The sequence below is a fragment of the Helianthus annuus genome, chromosome 10, assembly GCF_002127325.2.
Source record: "Helianthus annuus cultivar XRQ/B chromosome 10, HanXRQr2.0-SUNRISE, whole genome shotgun sequence".
Taxonomy (NCBI): Eukaryota; Viridiplantae; Streptophyta; class Magnoliopsida; order Asterales; family Asteraceae; genus Helianthus; species Helianthus annuus.
In genome coordinates, this window is record NC_035442.2 from 50,583,527 (window position 1) to 50,604,917 (window position 21,391).

The 21,391-nt window shown below is 37.2% G+C and overlaps 1 protein-coding gene across 1 annotated transcript; it reads left to right on the forward strand.

Annotated features, from left to right (window-relative positions):
- Positions 1-830: 830 nt before the first annotated feature.
- On the forward strand, positions 831-2,149 carry LOC110881161 (protein PFC0760c-like). Its single transcript, XM_022129516.1, has 2 exons — positions 831-962; positions 1,418-2,149. The coding sequence occupies exons 1-2, from the start codon at positions 831-833 to the stop codon at positions 2,147-2,149; spliced, it is 864 nt and encodes a 287-aa protein (XP_021985208.1).
- The last annotated feature ends 19,242 nt before the right edge of the window (positions 2,150-21,391 follow it).

A 21,391-nucleotide genomic window follows, 5' to 3' on the forward strand; every position in this document is an offset into this window, starting at 1 on the left:
CAGAGCATGTTTCTGAATCTCAATCACCTTCAAGTGGGAGAAAGAAAGCCAGAGCAAGGAAAAGAATCGTATCTCCAAAGATAAAGAAAGAACCCAGTAAAACACCAACACCACCACCTGAACCTACACCACAACAGTCACCACAACATCAAACACCTGCACGACAACCTACACCTTCACAACAACCTTCACCACCAAAACAACCAACACCACCCAGACAACCATCACCAATACATCTTTCACCACTATATCTTTCACCACCACAACAACAAACCTTATTCACATCGCAAGAAATCTTTAAAACACCTCCACTCACTCAAATTCAACTAACTCCTGGTTCGTCTGGGCACAAAGGTCTTCATATTCCTCCGGATAATCTTGAAGATATTGGAGATTTTGGCTTTGCAAACGATGAACAAGTTAAGAAGCTAGAAAAGAAGATGGATGACGTGTTGAATGAAAACAAAGTGTTAGCAGCTGAGAGCAAGAAAGTAGCTGATCGGGAAAAGATTCTAGAAATGCGTGTGAAGCGATTAGAGTCTAACAACAAAGCCTTGTTAAAGAAGATTGATACCAATCAGACTGTAATTGATTTTCTGAAAGTGCGAGTGGCTGAGTTGGAAGAAGAAAAAGCTCGAAGAGATGAACAGAACAAGTATTACGAGATGAAAATCAAAGAGCTTGAAGCTGCAATGGCTTTGCAAGAGCATGAATTCTACATGTTGAATAAAATTGTTGAAAGTATGCTTGGAACGTCAATTGAATAAAGATTTGAAGAGATTCAAGTTGAAGAGCTTAGGGCAAAACGCCAAGCTGAGGTTGACGAACAGATGAAAGATAACGAAAAGGGTACTGAAAGTAGTGTGGCAGTTGTTGAAAGATCAATAGTTCCATCTTTAGTGATTGAAAACCCTGTTCCTATGTCCTCTATTTCTGGAGTCTTTGATGTTGGTGCACTAAATGTCTGTTTACTACGCCTGTATCGAGTGTTAGGTCTAGATAGGTTGTACGGAGTTGGAAAACAGGAAATGAGATGTTAGAGGGTGATTTCGCTCATAATGACATGTGGGTCATTAGAAGCGAAATCAGATAACTAGTTAATTTCGCTCCTATGTACATATTAGGTTAATTTCGCTCCTAGGTGACTTGTTGATTTCGCTCATGAGATCATGGGGGTTTCGCTCCTGCAGTTTGGAGCGAAATCAGTCCAACTATAAATACCAGTGTTGTGATCTCATTTGGTATTCTTTGGAGCGAAATCTGAGTCAAGGTGCTGCCGGATTTTTGTCAGATTTGTTGTAAAACGACTCAGAAAGTGATTATATAAGAGGAAATTAAGAGGAATAGCTGTGTAACTTCATTTACATTGATTCCGCCTTTGTATCTGAAGATGAACTGCCTTATACTGACTGTTTAGGGTCACGACAACGGTCCAACATTTGAAGAACATGTATCTTTAGAGGATCTTGCTGGTGATTACAATGAAGATGATGAAGAAGAGGATGTTGAGGAAGAAGGTGATGATGAGGATGATGATGATGAGGATGATGATGAAGAGGGTGATCATGAGGAAGATGACGATGATGAGAAAGTTTTTTCTGCTAGCAGTCATGGTTCTGATAATGACGATGATGATGCTCAAGGTGGTATGGGAATTAAAGTAACTGAAGCTTCCAATGAAAGAACTGTTGATGATTTGATGAATGATTTTGTGAATGAAGAGACAGGGGGAGCTGAAGGAAAGGGGGAGCATGGTGATGATCAGAATGTTGATCAAGTTGAGAAGCTGATTCTTCGAATTGAACCCCATGTTGAAGAAGGTGAAATAAGGCATACCTACACATTGGATGAAGTACTGAAAATGTTCAATGTGAATGAAGAGGGTTTTAAGTTTGACTTTGAGGAAGAGCTCAATGCTTTCGACATCAACCATCAGCGTAATTATGAATACAATTATGTTAAAGATGCTGATATGTATGACAGAGTTGAAGTCGAAGATTGTACTGATGATGAGAGTGAAATAGAAGATACTTCTCAGTTACCTACATTGATGGAGTTCTTTACTGAAGAAAATCGGGATGAACTTAGAAGAAAAGTTGCTGAAATTCTTAAAGAAAAAATTTTGATGGCACCACAAAAGATCCACTGAAGGAAGAACGAAAGAAATGATTCAAGGAAAGCAATGAACGTAAATTCAAACGTCCGTTGAAGTTTTATCAGAGAGACAGAAGTATTTCTTTGGGGGATATTATTAGCTGGGGTTTTCTGCCTCAAGTTAATGCGTATGCGATCAGGAGAGAATGTGGTGTTCAATATTTTGAACAGTTACATGATATTATGTCCCTTCCATGGTGGGATGTGGATGAGTTATCAAAAGTTAGAACCGTGGGGTATCCCATCAGGAAGAATGATGCTGCAATGTGGGGATTGATAAAGTTTGAGGCTTTGAAAGAATTCAAACACTGGAAGCCGCATTACCCGAAGAGAGTGCAGAGGGTAGATCTGGTTAGAGGGGTTGAAGAAACTATCCTTAATGTTAAAAAGCCAAGAACGATGAAGACTATACCAGTGCCATCAATGGAGCAAGAGTTTCACAAAGGCTTCATGGGCTGGGTTTATAGTTGTATCACGACTGAAGCAGTGATCACGTATAGAGCTGGGAATGAACTACGAGAGATTTATATCTATGACCCAATGTGGTTAGTGAACTGCTCGGCCAAGGATATTGAATGTCTATTCATTAACAAGATTCACTATCAGGCTGAAGATAAAGAGCAGGCCATGCAGATTCAAAGAGTTGCTACTCTTTGCTTTCATAAAGGCATTAACTCTGAAAGTAAATGGAAGTCAACTTGGTGGTCACTTGAAGAGAAAGTAAAGAGGAAAGCTGAACGTGAGCGTAGAAAGCTTGAAGAAAATAGAGGTAAATGGATGAATATTCAAGCTGAAGAAGAAAAGAAAAGGAAGAAAGAGAATGACAGAGTGAGGAACTTGCTTATGAGGAAGCCTAAGTCAAGGGAAGAAACGTTCAAGTCACTCTGAAGACCCGAAGACAAGACTGAAGACTGCGGCTGTATCCAAGGGGGAGTTTGTTGGTGCACGAATGTCTAAAGCCTGCGTCTTAGTCTTAGTCAAGCTTGTATAGGGTCTAGGGGTCAAATATGTAAGTTTTGTATAGTATAGGGGCTGTTTTGTAATGTTTATGTGTTAAAGAGCTGATTCCGCTCGAAATGACATTATGTCATTTGGAGCGAAATCAGAACTTGCTGATTCCGCCCGAAATGACACAATGTCATTTGGAGCGAAATCAGCCCCCTATATATAGTTGTTTGTGTTTTCTCATTTGTAACTGAATGTCAACTGTGTAGCCGAACTGCTGCCGAATTTTTCTGAGAAGTATTAATGAGAAAACGTGTTTAAAGTAATCTGCATTCTATTTCTACTCCATTCTACTTTGATTCAAGTTGTTTGTGTATTTCCGTTGCATAAACAGTGGTGTTCATGCTCTGATTGACTCATCTGATCGTCAATAACGATCCTACAATATTTTATGTATACTTGCCTTGAAAATGACAAAATAGATAAGTTAACAAAATTACGCGTGTTTCGATAATAATTTATGTGAATGTTTATGTATATATATTACGACGTGCAAACCGTAGATATATTACGTATAAACGGGTGTGTAAATGGATTTACATGATAACGATCACTAGTAAAAATCGTTTAAGTCGCAAAATCTTATATATATATATATATATATATATATATGGACTCATATATATATATATATATATATATATATATATATATATATATATATATATATATATATATTAACGTGCCAACATAATCAAAAATGATAACTTTTCGAGAAAATCACAAAGTTATGTGACAATTCTAAGAAACGGAGAAACTTAGGATTTTTGTGATGTGTATATTGATTTAAAAATCGTTCCTACATATAATAGGACGTGTAGAAGTCAAAATGTGGGATTGCGCAATTTAAAAATACGCACCCAAAGGTGAGTGTCACTAAACCCCTCTTTTCCTTCTTTGTATATGTTTTGGGGGTAGAACACGCAAAAAGAGTTTAATAATATAAATTATATATTTTGATGAATGTATGTTTGGGGTAAAATGTTTTTGATGAATGTATGTTTGGGGGAGAAGCTGGGATGGTACGGTGTTTCTGAGGAAAGACCGACCGTGATGTTGGAACGAATATTGCTTGGTCTCAAGAGAGTAAGTAACAACATAGGCTTACATTTCGGTGGGGATTTCAGGGGATTCGTACAACATCGTATATTAAATTTGTCATATTAGTAGGATATATATATATTGTACATGAGACAGACATCATATATGGTCTCAATATGGACCATGCGCCAATGATGTCGTTTAATCGATTAAGTATTGCATGCGATGAATTGTTGGTAGATCTATCGGGTTGACAACCCCATCGTGACCAGTCGCCCCGTGTCAAGTCAAAGGAAGAATTTAAATTAGCATTGATTATCCCTGCATGGTATATATATAGTTTGTATTGTCTAGCTAACATACGAGTCTGAACATTAACGCTATGAATTTAAATACAAAACTTGGGAAAATGCCTTATTGTCGGCTTTTTGAACTTACGACGGATGACCCATGGATTTTATTAAGGAAGTAAATGGACTTTCTAAAAATTATATGGATGTTTTAAAATAAACACATAATTAGAAAGTTTTCCTTTGAATCAAATTGTTTAAATTTGAATATGTGAACTCACCTTCCTTTGTGTTGACACTTGATTTTAAACGTGTTCTACAGGTACTTGTGTTCGGCTTCGGGAATTATGTCGTATCTTGTGTTTGTCGATGCATGTTTTGTTACTTAAAATGTTGGACTAACTTTTAAACTTTATGGGACTAATGTAATAAGATCCGTGAGGATCAAAGACAACTTTATCATGTCATGGTTATGTCGTGTTTTGGAACGATAAGTTAAAATCTATGTTTTAAATAAGTAATATTGTCCAACAATATAATGCATCGAACATCAAGATAGAAATGGGCACCAACTTTCGTCACCACTACGTTTTAAATTCCGCTGCGACGTTTTTGGGGTGTGACAGTTGTCACATGGTATTTGCTTTATCAACGAAATTCGTCAATCCACAACATGACACGGTATGAGGGTAATTTTATTATGTACAAAAAGGCAAAGGCATCTCTAATCTATGGTGAGCTAAACCCAATGTTTGGTTGTCACAATGTTCAAAGATTTCCATTTTAAGAAGGGTTTTATGGTTGCATGTCATGTTCAAAACCTTGTTTCTATTAGCAAAAGCCTTTCTTTATACCTAGTCAATTAGGCTTCTTGGACTCATTTTGTTCCTTGTACATGTGTAGGTCTATAAGTATATTTATTATCTCATCTATCACTCACGATTTATTACACACAAACACACACATACATATCTTAAAAATTATTTACTGTGAGGATAATAGTTTTTATTACTAGTTACTTATTCAAAAATAATAACAAATTAGATAAGAAAAACTATTTAATTTTGTGTCTGGGTCGCGAGTAATAGAGAGGGAAAATGGGCTGCAAGTGGTGCTAACAACAATGGGCTTGGGGTGTTGGGCAGTAAGAGATAGAGAGTTATATGGCTTCGGGCTACAACGAGGAGCGGATTCAGGTTGGTTAAGTTTTGGTTTTGAATTAATCGCTGGCAATAATATATGTGGTTGTAAACTCATTCATTTTCAATATAAAGTAGATAAGTGTAAATAATCTATCACATAAGTTTATTCGATTGCATAAGTAAGATACGCATGAAATTGTTTATAAATGCGAAAACAAACCTCGTAAGTATGGGGTGTCACATAGTATTTGCTTCATCAACGAAATTTGTCAATCCACAACGTGACAGGGTATACGGGTAGTTTTAGTATGTACAAAAAGGCAAAGGCATCTCTAATCTATGGTGAGCTAAACCCAATGTTTGGTTGTCACAATGTTCAAAGATTTCCATTTTAAGAAGGTTTTTATGGTTGCTTGTCAAGTTAAAAACCCTGTTTCTATTAATAAAAGCCTTTCTTTATACCTAGTCAATTAGGCTTCTTGGACTCATTTTGTTCCTTGTACATGTGTAGGTCTACAAGTATATTTATTATCTCATCTATCACTCACGATTTATTACACACAAACACATACATACATATCTTAAAAATTATTTACGTTGGATGTAGGTCCCTTTGTCGTATGGATCTTCACAGAATTTTCAATCCAATCAAGAGTGCGGAATCCTCTTGATCAGAATGTCACAGAATGAGTAGAAACAGAAACAGCAATTCACAATCAAACCGGGTTTCTGTTGATTATCAATTTCACGAATTGCAATCAATCAAAACCCTAACCACACTCAAATTTGTCCAAGCTGCAAAAGCTCTCACGAAATTTCTCTCAAACTATGTTTTTGGCTAATTAACCTAAACCGTAAAGCATAACCCTGTTTATATAACACAAGGTTTGCTACTTGGGCTAGGGATTCCTACATGGGCAAGCCCAATTCGTCCCCCTAGACCCAACTGGGTTTTGTTTAGCCCAAACTCTATTATTTCACTAATACAAAGCTAAACCCGCTAAGTGTTTATCGTTTAACTAATTACAAGATATCCAAAGACCAAATCTAAGCTGTTGTGACCGAATATGCACCAACAAACTCCCCCTTGACAATAGCTTCATAAAATAACTTTGTCTTCAGTCTTCTTGCAATCTTCAAGTAATCTTGTACTGTCTTTGGTCTTTGGATAGCTTCAGCTTCAATAGCTTCTGCCAGCAACAGACTCCCCCTAAGCTGATGCATCCAATCACCAAATCTTCAACACGTTAGCACTTGAGTAAACTAAAGTTCAGCATTTGCACACCAATCTTCAACCTCTTCAACTTTGTCTGCAATGTAGAAAGGAGGTTCTACCATGCATCCAATTAAACTCTCATCTTCATAGCAACTTCTCAGTAACATACCGCTACAATCTGTACACTATAAAACAAACATCTCGAGACACCATAAGAATTTTTCAACAAAGTTAAATAAATAATTATTTTTCAAGAGATAGTTAAACTGTATCACAGATTAAGCATTTTCAACTTATCACCAACACGCAAAACTTTTTGTCCAACATACAAGAACCTGCATGATTTAAAATTTTGAACTCACTTTCTAACACCGTCTCCCCCTATCAGTAACAATTCCTCCAAGAATAACAGTTTTCCGTACATTAAGAATTTTAAACAGAAAAAGACACTATTTTTGGATTTTTATATTTTCTGAAAGCAAGTAAATAACAAAAGCAATAAACACTCTATTTTTGTGAGAATCACTGGTAAGAAGATCATATCAGCAAAATCAAACTGTTTTCACACTATTAGATAATTCTTTATTTAATTTTTCGTGAAAAGCAGTCCAAGACGATTACCAGTATGTTTATCCACTTAAACAAAATGCATGAATATTTCAAGTACCATTACCGTATGATACGTTATGGTAATTTTATTACTGATATACTAGTGTGTCCCACTTCAGGATATACCCCCGCGATCAAGGTATGCACAAAAATTCATCGTAGTAGGTGAGTATAATGAATTAGTCCGTTTTGTTTTACAACGTTTAGATAATTGGTGATCAGGTCAGTACTTCCGTACAACAAAGAGACCAAAATATCTAACGAGGGCTAAGACAAATACCATTTTTTGGTACAATTTATGCATTTTGCACATTTGAATGACTCTCTAGGAGAGGTTCTTCATTTTCAGGTTTTGGCATTTTTTTGCTATTTTAAGATATCCTGGTTGTGCCTAGGTCAGCCTGTATCTGGATGCAGCAGAAGGACAACCCTGATATCCCCAGATGAAATAACAGTATAAAGACCCAAAACCTCAGATTTTGGCAATCTATCAACGCAAGAATTAAGGTCATTAAACCATACACCACTAATGTGTTCCCCACTCATACACAATTCATTTAGGTTTATATCACATTGTTAAGTTGATTATTTCATGCTTTTGCCTACTGGTACATCATATGATGAAGCTGCTATCACACTTAAGCAATTTAATTAATTTCAGTGTGACAGTCTAACTTGCTGATGTACTATCATTTCTTCTTTTTCACACAGTGATAACTCATTTTTAATTTTCTATTTTTTATGTTTTTTTATTTTTTTAATGTTTTTGTATTTTTTATTTTAAAGAAAAGCAATAAACTATTTACAAAATTCTTATGAAAAAACAGTTATTCAGGATTCCTCATCCCATTGAGTTCGACTAAATGTTCAAAGCAAGCCCTGCCAAATGCTTTAGTATAAAGATCTGCCAGGTTATCTTGTGTGTCGACTCGATGTAATTCAATTAGTCTCTTTTCAGCACAATCCCGCATAAAATGATGACGAATGTCAATATGTTTTGTGCGACTGTGTTTCACGGGATTATTTGTTATAGAAATTGTGGCATTATTGTCTATCATAATAGGAGTACGAGTGAAATCCAAACCATAATCGCGCATCTGCTGTTTTATCCAGAGAACCTGAGAGCAGCAGCTACCCGCAGCAATATATTCAGCTTCACACATAGAGGTAGACACACAAGATTGCTTCTTGCACCGCCAAGACACAATCTTGCCTCCTAAGAACTGACAACCACCTGTTGTAGACTTTCTGTTTGACTTGCATCCTCCAAAGTCTGAATCAGTGTAAGCAACAAAATTCGGATCACTATCAGCAGGATACCACAACCCAAGTTTAGGTTTCCCCTTCAAGTAACGAAGAATCCGCTTCACTGCTTTCATGTGTGACTCTTTTGGATTAGCCTGATATCTGGCACACAAGCATACAACAAACATGATGTCGGGTCTTGAAGCAGTCAAGTACATTAGAGAACTAATCATTGCCCTGTATTGAGTTGGATCAACGTCTTCAGTACTTTCATGATCTGGGCCAAGATTGTGATTTTCACATATGGGTGTGTTGAAAGTAGAGCAATCATTCATTTTGAACCGACTCAAAATGTCATACACATACTTTGTTTGATGAATAAACATCCCATCCTCCTTCTGTTCAACTTGTAATCCCAAAAAGTAAGACAGCTCACCCATAGCACTCATTTCGAACTTGCTCTTCATCACCTTCTCGAACTCTTTACACATGTTTTCATCAGATGACCCAAAGATGATGTCATCCACGTACACCTGTACCAGCAGAAAATCTTCCTTCTTCCTCTTGATGAAAAGTGTACTGTCAATCTGACCTCTTTCAAAACCATTCTTGATCAGATGTGTAGACAGTGTCTCGTACCACGCCCTGGGAGCTTGATGTAATCCATACAAAGCCTTATCAAGCTTGTACACCCGATCTGGATAATTTGGATCAACGAACCCATCTGGTTGTGAGACATACACCACTTCTTGGACTTTCCCGTAAAGAAACGCACTCTTCACGTCTAGTTGGTAAACTTTGAAGCCCTTGAATGTTGCAATGGCTAGGAACAAACGAATTGCTTCCAACCTTGCTACTGGTGCAAACACCTCATTGTAATCAATTCCTTCTTGCTGATTGAAACCTCTTACCATCAATCGAGCCTTGTTTCGCGTTACTATTCCTCTTTCATCCTTCTTGCACCTAAATACCCATTTAGTGCCTATCTCTCTTTCACCTTTAGGAAGGTCAACTAACTCCCAAACCTTCAACTTAGCAAACTGGGCCAATTCCTCTTGCATAGCCTCTACCTAAGAATTGTCTTTTAGAGCCATATGAATGTTCTTCGGCTCCTCTTGAGAAATGAAGCAACTATACAAGCACTCGTTCACAATCCCAGTCTTCTCAATCGAAACAAGTAAACAAGAATTCGCTGCTATGCTTCGCCTTGTCTGAACACCTGCAGTAGGATCTCCAAGTATCATGTCAATTAGATGATCTCTATTTGCTCGTGTAGTAGCAACAGTATCCACTTCTAAATTATCACCCAGGTTTGATCCAACCTCCCCCTGAATGTTCTGATCTGCAAACGGATTAATGAAATCCTCCCCCTGATTGGGTTCAGGTTCACTATCGCTTGAATCAGTATCAGCAGCACCTTGGGAAGTTTCTTGAGTATCTGTCATATCAACATTCGATCTAGGCATGAACTCGCCTTCATCGTCTTCATTAATCACTGTTTGAATCAGCTGAGAATCATCTGCAACAGAAAACTCAGGAATATTAAATGATTTAAAAACACTTTCATAATCATATAATATAGCTGGTCCATTCGTTGATTATTGAGGTTTGTATGTAGTAATTTCAACATTAAAAACAACCTCAACTTTACTAGTTTTTAGATTAAAACCCCTTTTATTCGGTGCGCCAGGTACCTAACCTAGAAAGTAGCCTTCGTCAGCCACCTCACCGAATTTTTGTCTATCTTTATTTCGCACAATGGTGCAGGGTAATCCAAATGGTTCAATGCCTTCTAAGTTTGGCTTTTTGTTAAACATCAACTCATGACAAGTTTTGTTAAAACGTTTAACAGTTAAAACTTTGTTTAGGACGTAGCAAGCTGTATTCACAGCTTCTCCCCAGAAAAGAACTGGTAGCTTTGAATCTGAAAGCATCGTCCTAACGGCTTCAATCAACGTCCTGTTTTTCCTCTCAGCGACTCCATTCTGTTCAGGCGTATAAGGAGCAGAATATTGATGTTCAATTCCCTTATGAAGACAATAGAGATCCAGAATACGATTCTTGAACTCCGTGCCATTATCACTCCTTATCCTCTTGATCTTTGCATCATGGACATTTTCCAATTTTGTAAAAAGATCTATCAACATCTCTGTTGTTTCATCTTTTGTACCTAAAAAGAAAACCCATGAATAACGTGAGTAATCATCAGTGACAACAAGACAATAGTACTTTCCACCTATGCTCCTCACGTTCACTGGACCGAATAAATCCATGTGAAGTAATTCATAAGGGGCATCTATGGAATTTACTGTTTTTGATTTATGAGGTTTCTTGTGTTGTTTTCCCTTTTGACATGGAAGACATTTATCTTTCACGTGAAACCTCTGCATTGGTACCCCTTTCACTAGTTCATTTTTAACAAGGTAATTCATTTTTCGATAGTGAATATGGGCCATGCGTCTGTGCCACAACATCGATTCAACTTCAGATGCTTTTGATAGTAAACACGCCACCACAGCAGTAGAATCCTTAGCACCATGTCCATGACATAAGTGTCATTTCTCCTTGGCGCTCGCATCATTATCCAATCGTCTGGAATTACCAAACCTGGTTTCAACACTAATGCTTCAGTCTTGGTAAAATGGACCGAGTGACCCTTGTCGCAGACTTGTGACGCGCACATTAGATTGTGTTTAAGATGCTCCACATAGTTCACTTTGTCCAGTGTGATCTTCCCATTGGTCACTTTTCCTCGTCCTGTAATTCTACCACCTTTAGCACTCGCAAAATTCACATGTCCACCATCATAATTTTCAAACTCAGTTAACAATCTCGCATCCCCCATCATGTGCCTGGAGCAGCCACTATCAACATACCATAAGTTGATAATCCTCCTTAGCAGCTCCTGCACACACCCTCATGAAATTTGTTAGATTGGGGGACCCAAGCCTTAATAGTCTTGGGTCGTCCAAATTCACCAACTACTGGAACATCCATCCAATATCCATTACTCCTAACTGGAGTCTTGGATCTCAGACAAGTTGTTGGAATTTGATTTTGATTTCCACTAGGTCTTTGGTCCTGAGGGTTCCTATATGTGTTTGGACTATTTGACCTTTGAAAATTTTGATTCTAAGAAGCATTATTGTTATAATTTCTAAAGCCATTGTTATAAAAGTTCGACCACCATTATTTTGGTATCGATTTTGATATTGACCTTGTCTTCTGAAATTATTTGAATTATGATTGTTCATTCTTGGTGAACTGCTTCTAGGTCTCTCATATCTGCCTGTTGGAGATTTAGGCTGAAATCTTGGATGATTTCTTTGAAAATGTAGGATCGTTTTCGGACCCGAACGAGTCTATCAGAAGAGTTTATGCACAATACGAAAGGCGGAAACAGTCGTATTGAGGTCAATTCAGCAAGAATATCACTTTAACTGTCGTTTTTATTGATTAGATGACAATTTACAACGAGACGACACTTCGGCAGCACTTCGTTGCACAAACCGGAAAAGTTACATCTAATTTCGCTTGGACAGGTATTTATAGACCCATGATTCCGCTTGAACAGGTTTCACACGGAATTAGATTCATGCGGAATCTAATTCCGCATGGAATTACCCAGTCAACTTTCAAGTGGAATTAACTCCCTTTCAAGCGGAATTACATGTTTTCTCGAACTACGCGCCCTGATCTATCATTCTAAGACAATACTCGATACAAGACGAAGTCGACAGACGTATACACTAACAGACTCCCCCTCGAATGTTGACGAGTCTTAAGTGTCGAGTCTTTAACATCTTTAGTCTTTATCAGTCTTCGGCTTTTCTTCAAAGTGTCTTACATTGTAAATCATCCTCAAATCTCTCTCTTCTCTATCAACACCAATAGACTCCGCTCGAACACTTTTACTAGGATCTGAACTTGGCTCTTACTTCTATCTAATTCTCTCGATCAGATCTCTTGATTCCTTAAATTCATCAGCATTATCAGCTTGCGTGAACTTTATCTCCAGAATCGTAACCAGGCTTTTTAGCATTAACAGACTCCCCCTTTCGATTAACTGGGATCGCAGTCTGGCTTCCACAGGTTCAAGATCGTGACCTGGCTCATACTTTGCTCAGGATCAAAACCTGGTTCTCTAAATACAGAATCCTCAGGAATCGGAACCTGGCTTTTCTCAGATTTTATACCTGTACAATCTCTACCACACAATAAATTTCACAAATTTAAAATTTGACAAATTTATGTTATCTGTCTACCACCTGCAGGAACAAGATCAATCAAAGAATGATTTTATTTTCGAAAACTTCTGATGACCACTTGTAGACAAAAACTTCCGAAATTTTACTCATTTTAAACAAACTCCCCCTCAAATTAAGGATCATCATGTTTAGCACTTGGAATTTTGAAAATCAGCTTTCCAACACTAGTTGTCGAAAATCTTTTTAAATTTTTCAAAATTTATGCTAAAACACACTTAAAATCTTTTTGGAATTTTTGAATTGAATGAAATGCAGTAATGAAATATTTACACTCTAGGTCTATATTGCCTGTAAATATTTTTGTGAGTTTGTGTAAGAGGATCATATCAATTTTTGAGACAAATCACTAACACCGTTAAGCATTAAACATTTTAAGTTCTAAATAATTCACCTAGATTGTCAGTATACTGGTCCATTTAAATTTTCACACAAAGTTCAACTGTTTCGAGATACGAGATTAGTGTTTTAATAGACTTAAACTTATTCGCGTGACCCACCACTTGAATATACTCCCGTATCCAGATCCCAATATTCAGTCTTACAGGTGAGTATACCTAGATGATATCTGTTAAATGGTTAAATGCGAAACCGTGAGAGCTCAGGTCAGAACTTCCGTTCAGCAGAGAGATGACGGCTCAACTTTTGGTGTGTTCCCTTTAGAGAATCTTTTCTTCAACAGTACATGATTAGCATCTTTCAATGTTTCATTATTTTTTGTACTGAGGGCAGTGCTATATTTCAAGCAAATGCAAAGTATTATACGAGGACTAGGCCATTGCTTCCGCAAAGTCAGAAGTCCTGGGATAATACCCCAGATATCACTGAGTATAAAGACCTAGTATCTCAGAAAGAGGGACCTTTCAAACAAGATTTCTGGGGTTACCCATGTATCCAAGAAATGTTCCCCACAAGATAAGCAAGTTTGAAATTTAGGTTTATATTTCGAAAACAATTTACTGAATGTGTAAAAACCTACTGGCACATCCGTAGTGAGATTGTTTATCACATTTTTGACTTTCGAACTCTTTAGCATGTTGTGATAGTCCACTGATGTACTATCATCTCCTCTTTTACACAACCAAACTCATTTTTTATTTTTATCATGTTTTTGGCTTTTTCAAATTTTCTAATGTTTTTGGATTTTCTGAAATTTTTACTCCCCCTAAAATGAAAATACATTTAAAGAAAACTTGAAAACAAACTGTACAAGCAAAGTGACAACTGTTGTATCAAGCTTCAAATCTCCATCCACTTGGCATAAACAATCAGAACTCCCCCTCTGAACAAACTATTTTCCCACTATGATTTCAAAACACTTAAGTTTGTTTTAATCAAAATGGTTTTTCCGGAAAATAAGTTTAGTTGATTTTACCACTTGTAAGATGGGGTGCATTTCATCACATTGTTTTCAACCACTTGTAGGTTCACCAACCAAACATACCATTTGTAGAAAATCAAGTACAACTTAATGTCCCTGATTTACCACTTGAAAATCAAATCAATCAGATTTGATACAAAGAATGATGCTGATTCCTGCTCCACTTCTTACCAACCTGGAAGCTCCGGCAAGTCACGCTTAACCATTTTCAATTTTGCAAAAACAAATTTAATAATGATGCCGATTCATGCTCCGCGATTACCAACTTGGGAGCTCCGGCAAGTCAGGTTTTTTATTCAAAGAATATATCCACCCAAGCCTGACCAGCCTTGGGTGATACCGAGATACCAACGCTCGATTTCTTACCTGCCATCTTCTTCTCATAGAACTCTTTAACCCCTTTGACTTTTTGTCAATCATTTTACCAAAGATGTGTTTCACTTTGGGGTTAAAGGCCTTTTCAACATCAAAAACCTTCTTATCAGGATAAAATTGGTTTGAAATTTCAACTTTACCAATTTTCTTCTTAAAATTTTCAGCCCAAAGTGGTGGAAAATTCTCATCATCCACAGTCGGAACTGATTTTTCACCTTTTTCCTCAACCTGTGACTCCTCTGACTTTGTGGAGTCAGATTCATCGCCAGAAGATAGCTCCTCTGATTTTGATGAACCAGAATCATCGCTAGAACTATCACCAGATTTCTTAACAACCTATTTCTAGTTGTCAGATATAGCTCTTTTCTTGTTAAACCTGTTCGAACATTCACCAATTTAAAATTTTGAAAAGTTTGGTTCTCTCAATCGGTGGTTCAAACTCAATCACTTTCTCTTTCAATTTAGAAACTCCCTGTTTAGTTTGATTTGCCTGTGAACAATTCATGGCAATATAACCACTTTTACCACATTTGAAACAGGTTCGAGATTCTTTCTTCTGATCAACAGTCTGCATCTCTTCTTGCTTCTTCACAAGGAAATCTTTGTTTGACTGCTTTCTAAACAACTTTTCTTTCTCTTCTTCAGAAGATGTACCTGAACGAGTCTATTCAGCAAGAACGAGTCTATTCATCGTTTTCGGACCCGAACGAGTCTATCAGAAGAGTTTATGCTCAATACGAAAGACGGAAACAGTCATATTGAGGTCAATTCAGCAAGAATATCACTTTAACTGTCGTTTTTATTGATTTAATGACAATTTACAGCGAGACGGCACTTCGGCAGCACTTCGTTGCACAAACCAGAAAAGTTACATCTAATTTCGCTTGGACAGGTATTTATAGACCCATGATTCCACTTGAACAGGTTTCACACGGAATTAGATTCACGCGGAATCTAATTCCGCACGGAATTACCCAGTCAACTTTCAAGCGGAATTAACTCCCTTTCAAGCGGAATTACATGTTTTCTCGAACTACACGCCCTGATCTATCATTCCAAGTCAAGACTCGATACGAGACGAAGTCGACAGACGTATGCACTAACATAAAACAAGGAACTTGTGGAGTTCCTTTTTCAGCCCTATCTACACCAACAGCAACATTCGCTGGTTGCTTAGGCGCTGACTTCTTTGGAGAGTCAGACTCTCTCTCCTATTTATCACCACTCTTCTTTTGTGAATTCTCTCTCTTCCTCTCACTAACTTGTGCTTCATTCTTTTTGTTAGGACAGCAGCTAGCTACATGTCCTTTGGTGTGACATTTGAAGCACGATCTCTTTTTTGAAGACTTCTTGTCTGAAGCCTTTGAACTAGATTCAGGTTTTGATGATGATGCCTTAGAAGGATTTGGTTCAGTTTGCTTAGTTTCAGAATTTTCTTTGTTTTTATTTTTAGCAAACTCTACATTCGATTCGTTTTCAATAACAGATGTTTCGTTTTTCGTGTCACTTCCTTGAACAAAATTAATCTTTTTAACAAAAGTTGGATTCTTATTCTTAGGATGTGAAGTTTTCTTTTTCAAAATAGGTTTGCTGTTATTATCCTTCTTAGCATCATCACTCTCAGACTCATCACCTTCTCTTGATGTGGAACTACTTGATGCTGTTGACATAAAATTTGTTAGCTCATCTACATCAGGTAGGAATGAATAATCATGACTAAGAGGAGGTGGGACTTTAAAGCCCTTGAATCCCACACGAGTCTTGTCATTACTCTTCTTTAACCCACCCATCATATGTTTCATAACAAAAGTAGAGTCCCTGAATTGACCTAATTTCTTTTCAAGTTCAACAATTTTGAGTTGTGCATCTGACAACTCTTTGCATTTTTAAGAAATCTCTTTTTTTTCCAGCCATCATGTCATGAGCTAAGTCTATGACTTAAAGTTTTTCGTTTATTTTGCATGTTAAAGCTTCAATTTCACTTTCATACCCTTTTATCTTCTTCAAATATGAAGTTTTGTTTCTTTTAGCAAAAAAGTTTGATTCTTTAATGTTAGACATCTCGCTTACCAAACTTTGGTTTTGTGTGGACAACCTGTCAACCTCACCCTGTAATTCACGACATTTTAAACACAAAGAATTAGACATTACCTCTCTTGTTTGTTTGTCAAGGTTGGCCATTAGAGCCGCAAGCTGAGCTTCCATTCTTTTGTATTTTGCATCCTTTTCTTCAGCTTCCCTTTCATGGTCAGACTTTTGCTTTTCCTCTTCAGCATCTGTTGTCTGATCACCCTTCTCTTCTTCAGCTTTATTCTCTATCTTCACCTCAGCATCCACTTTCACTTCATCATCTCCCAAAGTAGCTTCAACAACATCAACTAGAACTATCTCTGCCATGAATGCCTGAGTGGCATTCTCATTATCTTCTAGATGAATACTCCAATCATATGAACCTTCTCGTGCTGTAGAGATCAAAGCCTTTGAGCTAGAATTGTTTGATGCATTCCTGTTGTTTGAACTCTGACTCGAAGTCTCTTGCTTTTGTTTTTGACATTCCCTAGCAAAATGCCCATAACTCTGACAGTTAAAGCACCTCACTTTGGTCTTGTCGAAACCAACAGTCCTCCCTACAAACTTCCTTCATGTTCTGTTCATGAATCTCTTCACTCGTCTAGAAATCATGGCCATTTGCCATTGCAAATCCATCTCTTTAAGATCATCAGGGTCAATCTGATCATAATCTTCATCTAAAGTAGCAGGATCAGATATCTTCCCTTGAATGTAGTTCTCATAAAAAGCAACAAACGAAGCAAGTAGAGCTAGATGTTCATCAGTAGACTTCACACTCATAGGCATCGACTTTGCACTACTACTTTGCTTAGAAGCTGATGTTCTCTTGGCTCCTGTTGATCCTCCTGAGGCAGCTACAAAACAAACATCACCATCCTCATTCACTGTGACCTGCTCATTTTCACAAGATAGAAACGTAGTAGCAGAGTCGCTAGAAGCGTTGTGAGATGAAGAAGATGTAAGCCCATTGTAAATTACTGGATCTTGAACCTGATCATATCCAATGTCTTTCTTCTTCATACTAAGCTCATAAGCTCTCAGCTAGCCAACTACTTCTTCCAGCTCCTTTGTCTCATAATCTGCTTCTCCCTTGATCATGAGAGTGTAGATATCCCACTTAGTAGGTAAGGCATCGAGCAGCTTGTCATTCTTTTCTATGTCAGAATAGCAATCGATCTCATAATTTTCCATTTCTGACATAAGATGGTAGTAACGAGTGATGATGTCCTCAAGTGACTCAAGTTTCATGTACTTAAAAACAGCGAACTGCTTCTTCAGTAGATCAATCTTGTTCTTCTTAACATCTGCATTTCCCGCATATCGCTTTTCTAATGCATCCCACATATCCTTTGAATTAGTGTACTTCTTGAAGGTATGCTTGATGCTATCAGGTAACAACATCTTTATTGCAGCCAAGGCTCTCTTTTCAGCCTCATACATCTTTTTATCAACCTCTTGCATGTTCACATAGGCTGTTCTACGTGGTCTACCCTCAAAGTCGTGTGTAGGGTTTGTGTACCCATCTTCAATACATATCCACATGCGCGTGTCCTGATATTCAATGAAGGATTGAAAACGATCCTTCCATGTCAAATAATTTTCCATCTTCATCATCCTAGGTGGTTTGTTGGTAGTGCCAACTTCATGCTCCATTTTCAAAAGCTCATTCAAAGTAGACATGTTCGACATTTTAAACGTTGCAGACTGAGAAAACCGTACAAAATATCTCCGAAAATAGTGGTTATCAAATTACACCGTTAGAATCGTCTCGAAAAGACGAATCCAATGATATATAATGTCGAAAACCAAATTTGCGATTTTCCAGCGTCTTTTTTTTGTCCTAAAAATGCAAGGAATTTAACGGTGCAGACGATTTTGTCAAACGAGCTACGAATCAATTTTTATTTACGAAAACGTGAAATTTTTCTTACGCTTGGCAGAAAATATTCCACCCTTTTAAATTTGCTGTTAATTTCACTAGCCAGTCAAGATTAATTTCGCTGATCAGTTTAAGTTAACTTCGCTGGTCTAGTTCGCTGAAAGGTCAAATTCGCTGCCAAATTCGCTGCTTAATTTCGCTATAACGACGACTACTGGTAAAGTCGCCGAAACCGTGACAATTTCGCTGTGGAAAATTATACGGTTACCAAAGTCGCCTTTGGATTTTAAGTTTGCCGGGTCAAACAATTTCGCTGGTCTGTTAAATTCGATGAACCAGTAAATTCGGAAACTTAATCTGTTTGTAGGATCGTTCTCGGACCTGTTTGAGTCGTTCAGAGAAGTTCGTATTCGAATTAAGAGGCGGAAACTAATAATTCGGTGCTATAGAAGCTGTATTCACTTTAAACTTGCTGTATTAATGATCTTCAACTCGATTACAAGTTTCGACAGCACTTCGGCAGCATACCGGAACAAACACCATCAACTATGTGTTTCTGATCGCTCCTACGGACCTATTTATAGTCTTGCTGGTCCGCTTATACGTACATGTATGTATAAGCGGTCCTACAATGTGACACATAAGCGATCCAACAACATACCATATGAGAGATCCTGAACAAGACTGACACATAAGCGAACCTAACCTAGTGACAAATAAGTGGACCTATTACAAATTCCTATTTCTAGGTTTCCGTGCCATGATTGATCTGTTTAACTTCAAGACTCGATGGAAGACGTAGTCAGCATACGTAAGTGCACCAACAGACTCCCCCTCGGATGTTGACGGAGTCTTCATAGAGTCTTCGCACATGTCTATCTACAATCTTCATCAGTCGACAATCTGCCTCTGAAATATCTGTCGCTTCAAGAATCCTCGTTCTCTATCTTCATCATCAACAAACTCTTCTCTCTTGAATGTTGACTCGGTGTCTTCAGACTCCCCCTCTCAAACAGCTGGGATCGTAATCTGGAATTCAAACTTTCACTGGTTCTAAGATCGTTAACAGGCTTCCATCAGGTTCTAGATCGATACCTGGCTTCATTCTCTCTCAGGATCAATATCTGGCTCAAGTCCTGCACAATATCTACCGAACCATAAGTTTCCACAAATATTAAAACTTTCGACAATTTAGAAACTATGTTGAACCAAAACAGTTAATGATTTTGCATTCAAGAAATTATTACTGGTTCTTATCAAAACAACTTTACCATCTACACACAAACACTCCCCAAACCAGTTTTTCAAGTTTAGCACTTTGAATTTCAAAAATCAGCATCTCAACACCAGTTGTCGAAAATCTTTTTAATTTTTACAAAATTTATGCTAAAACACACCAAAAATCTTTTTGGATTTTCTGAAAGAAAGTAAATGCAGAAAATGAAATATTTACAGACAATATTTTTGTGAGTTTGTGCAAGAGGATCATATCAGTTATGAAACATATCACAAACACCGTTAAGCTTGATTACATTTTAAGGTATAAACAATTTACCTAGATTGTCAGTATATTTGTCCACTTAAATTTTCACACAAATTTCAACTGATTCGAGATATGATATTAATGTTTTAAAGACTTAAACTTAATTGTGTATCACTCCACTTGAATATACTCCCGTATCCAGATCCCAAATATTCAGTCATACAGGTGAGTATACCACAGATGATATCTGTAAAGGGGTAGATGCGAAACCGTGAGAGCTCAGGTCAGAACTTCCGTTCAGCAGAGAGATGACGGCTCGACTTTTGGTGGGTCCCCTTTAGAGGATCTTTTTTACAACAGCAATGACTATCAATTTTTATTGTTTAATCAGATTGCTGAGGGCGAACTTGTGTTTCAAAGCTTTTTGCATAAAGTATTATTCGAGGACTAGGTCAGTATTTCCATACAGCAAAAGTCCCGGAATAATACCCAAGATATCACTGAGTATAAAGACCTAGTATCTCAGAATACGGGACCTTTCAAACAAGATTTCGGGGGTTATCCATATATTCAAGAATAGTTACCCACGAATTAAGTAAGTTTGATTTAGGTTTATATCTCGTTTCAATTTACTAAATGTGTGAAAATCTACTGACACATCCACAGTAAGATTGTTTATCACATTTTGACTTTACAATTCTTTAGCGTGTTATGATAGTCCACTGATGTACTATCATTTCCTCTTTTATGCAACAAAAACTCATTTTTCAGTTTTATCATGTTTTTGGCTTTTTCAGATTTTCTGATGTTTTTGGATTTTCTAAAAATTCCTACTCCCCCTAAATTTCAAATACATCTAATGAAAATTGAAAACAAACTATACAGAACATGACAACTGATATCGAAACACTTCAATTCTCCATCCGTTTGGCTTAAACAATCAGAACTCCCCCTCACAACAAACTATTTTCCCATAATGATTTCAAAACACTCAAGTTTGTTTTAATCAGAATGATTTTTCCGGAAAATAAGTTTAGTTGTTTTTTCCTTTTGTAAAATTGGGGCAAAATCATCATATTGTTTACCAATTTCATGAATGATAGTTAAGTCAAGTTCAATATAATGACCTTGATTTAACCACTTGTAAGATTTACACCAATCACTACCATACAACCACTTGTAGGTTTAGCAATTAAGCTTATCAAACCTGTTTTTCAACCAATTACCATCTTTTGG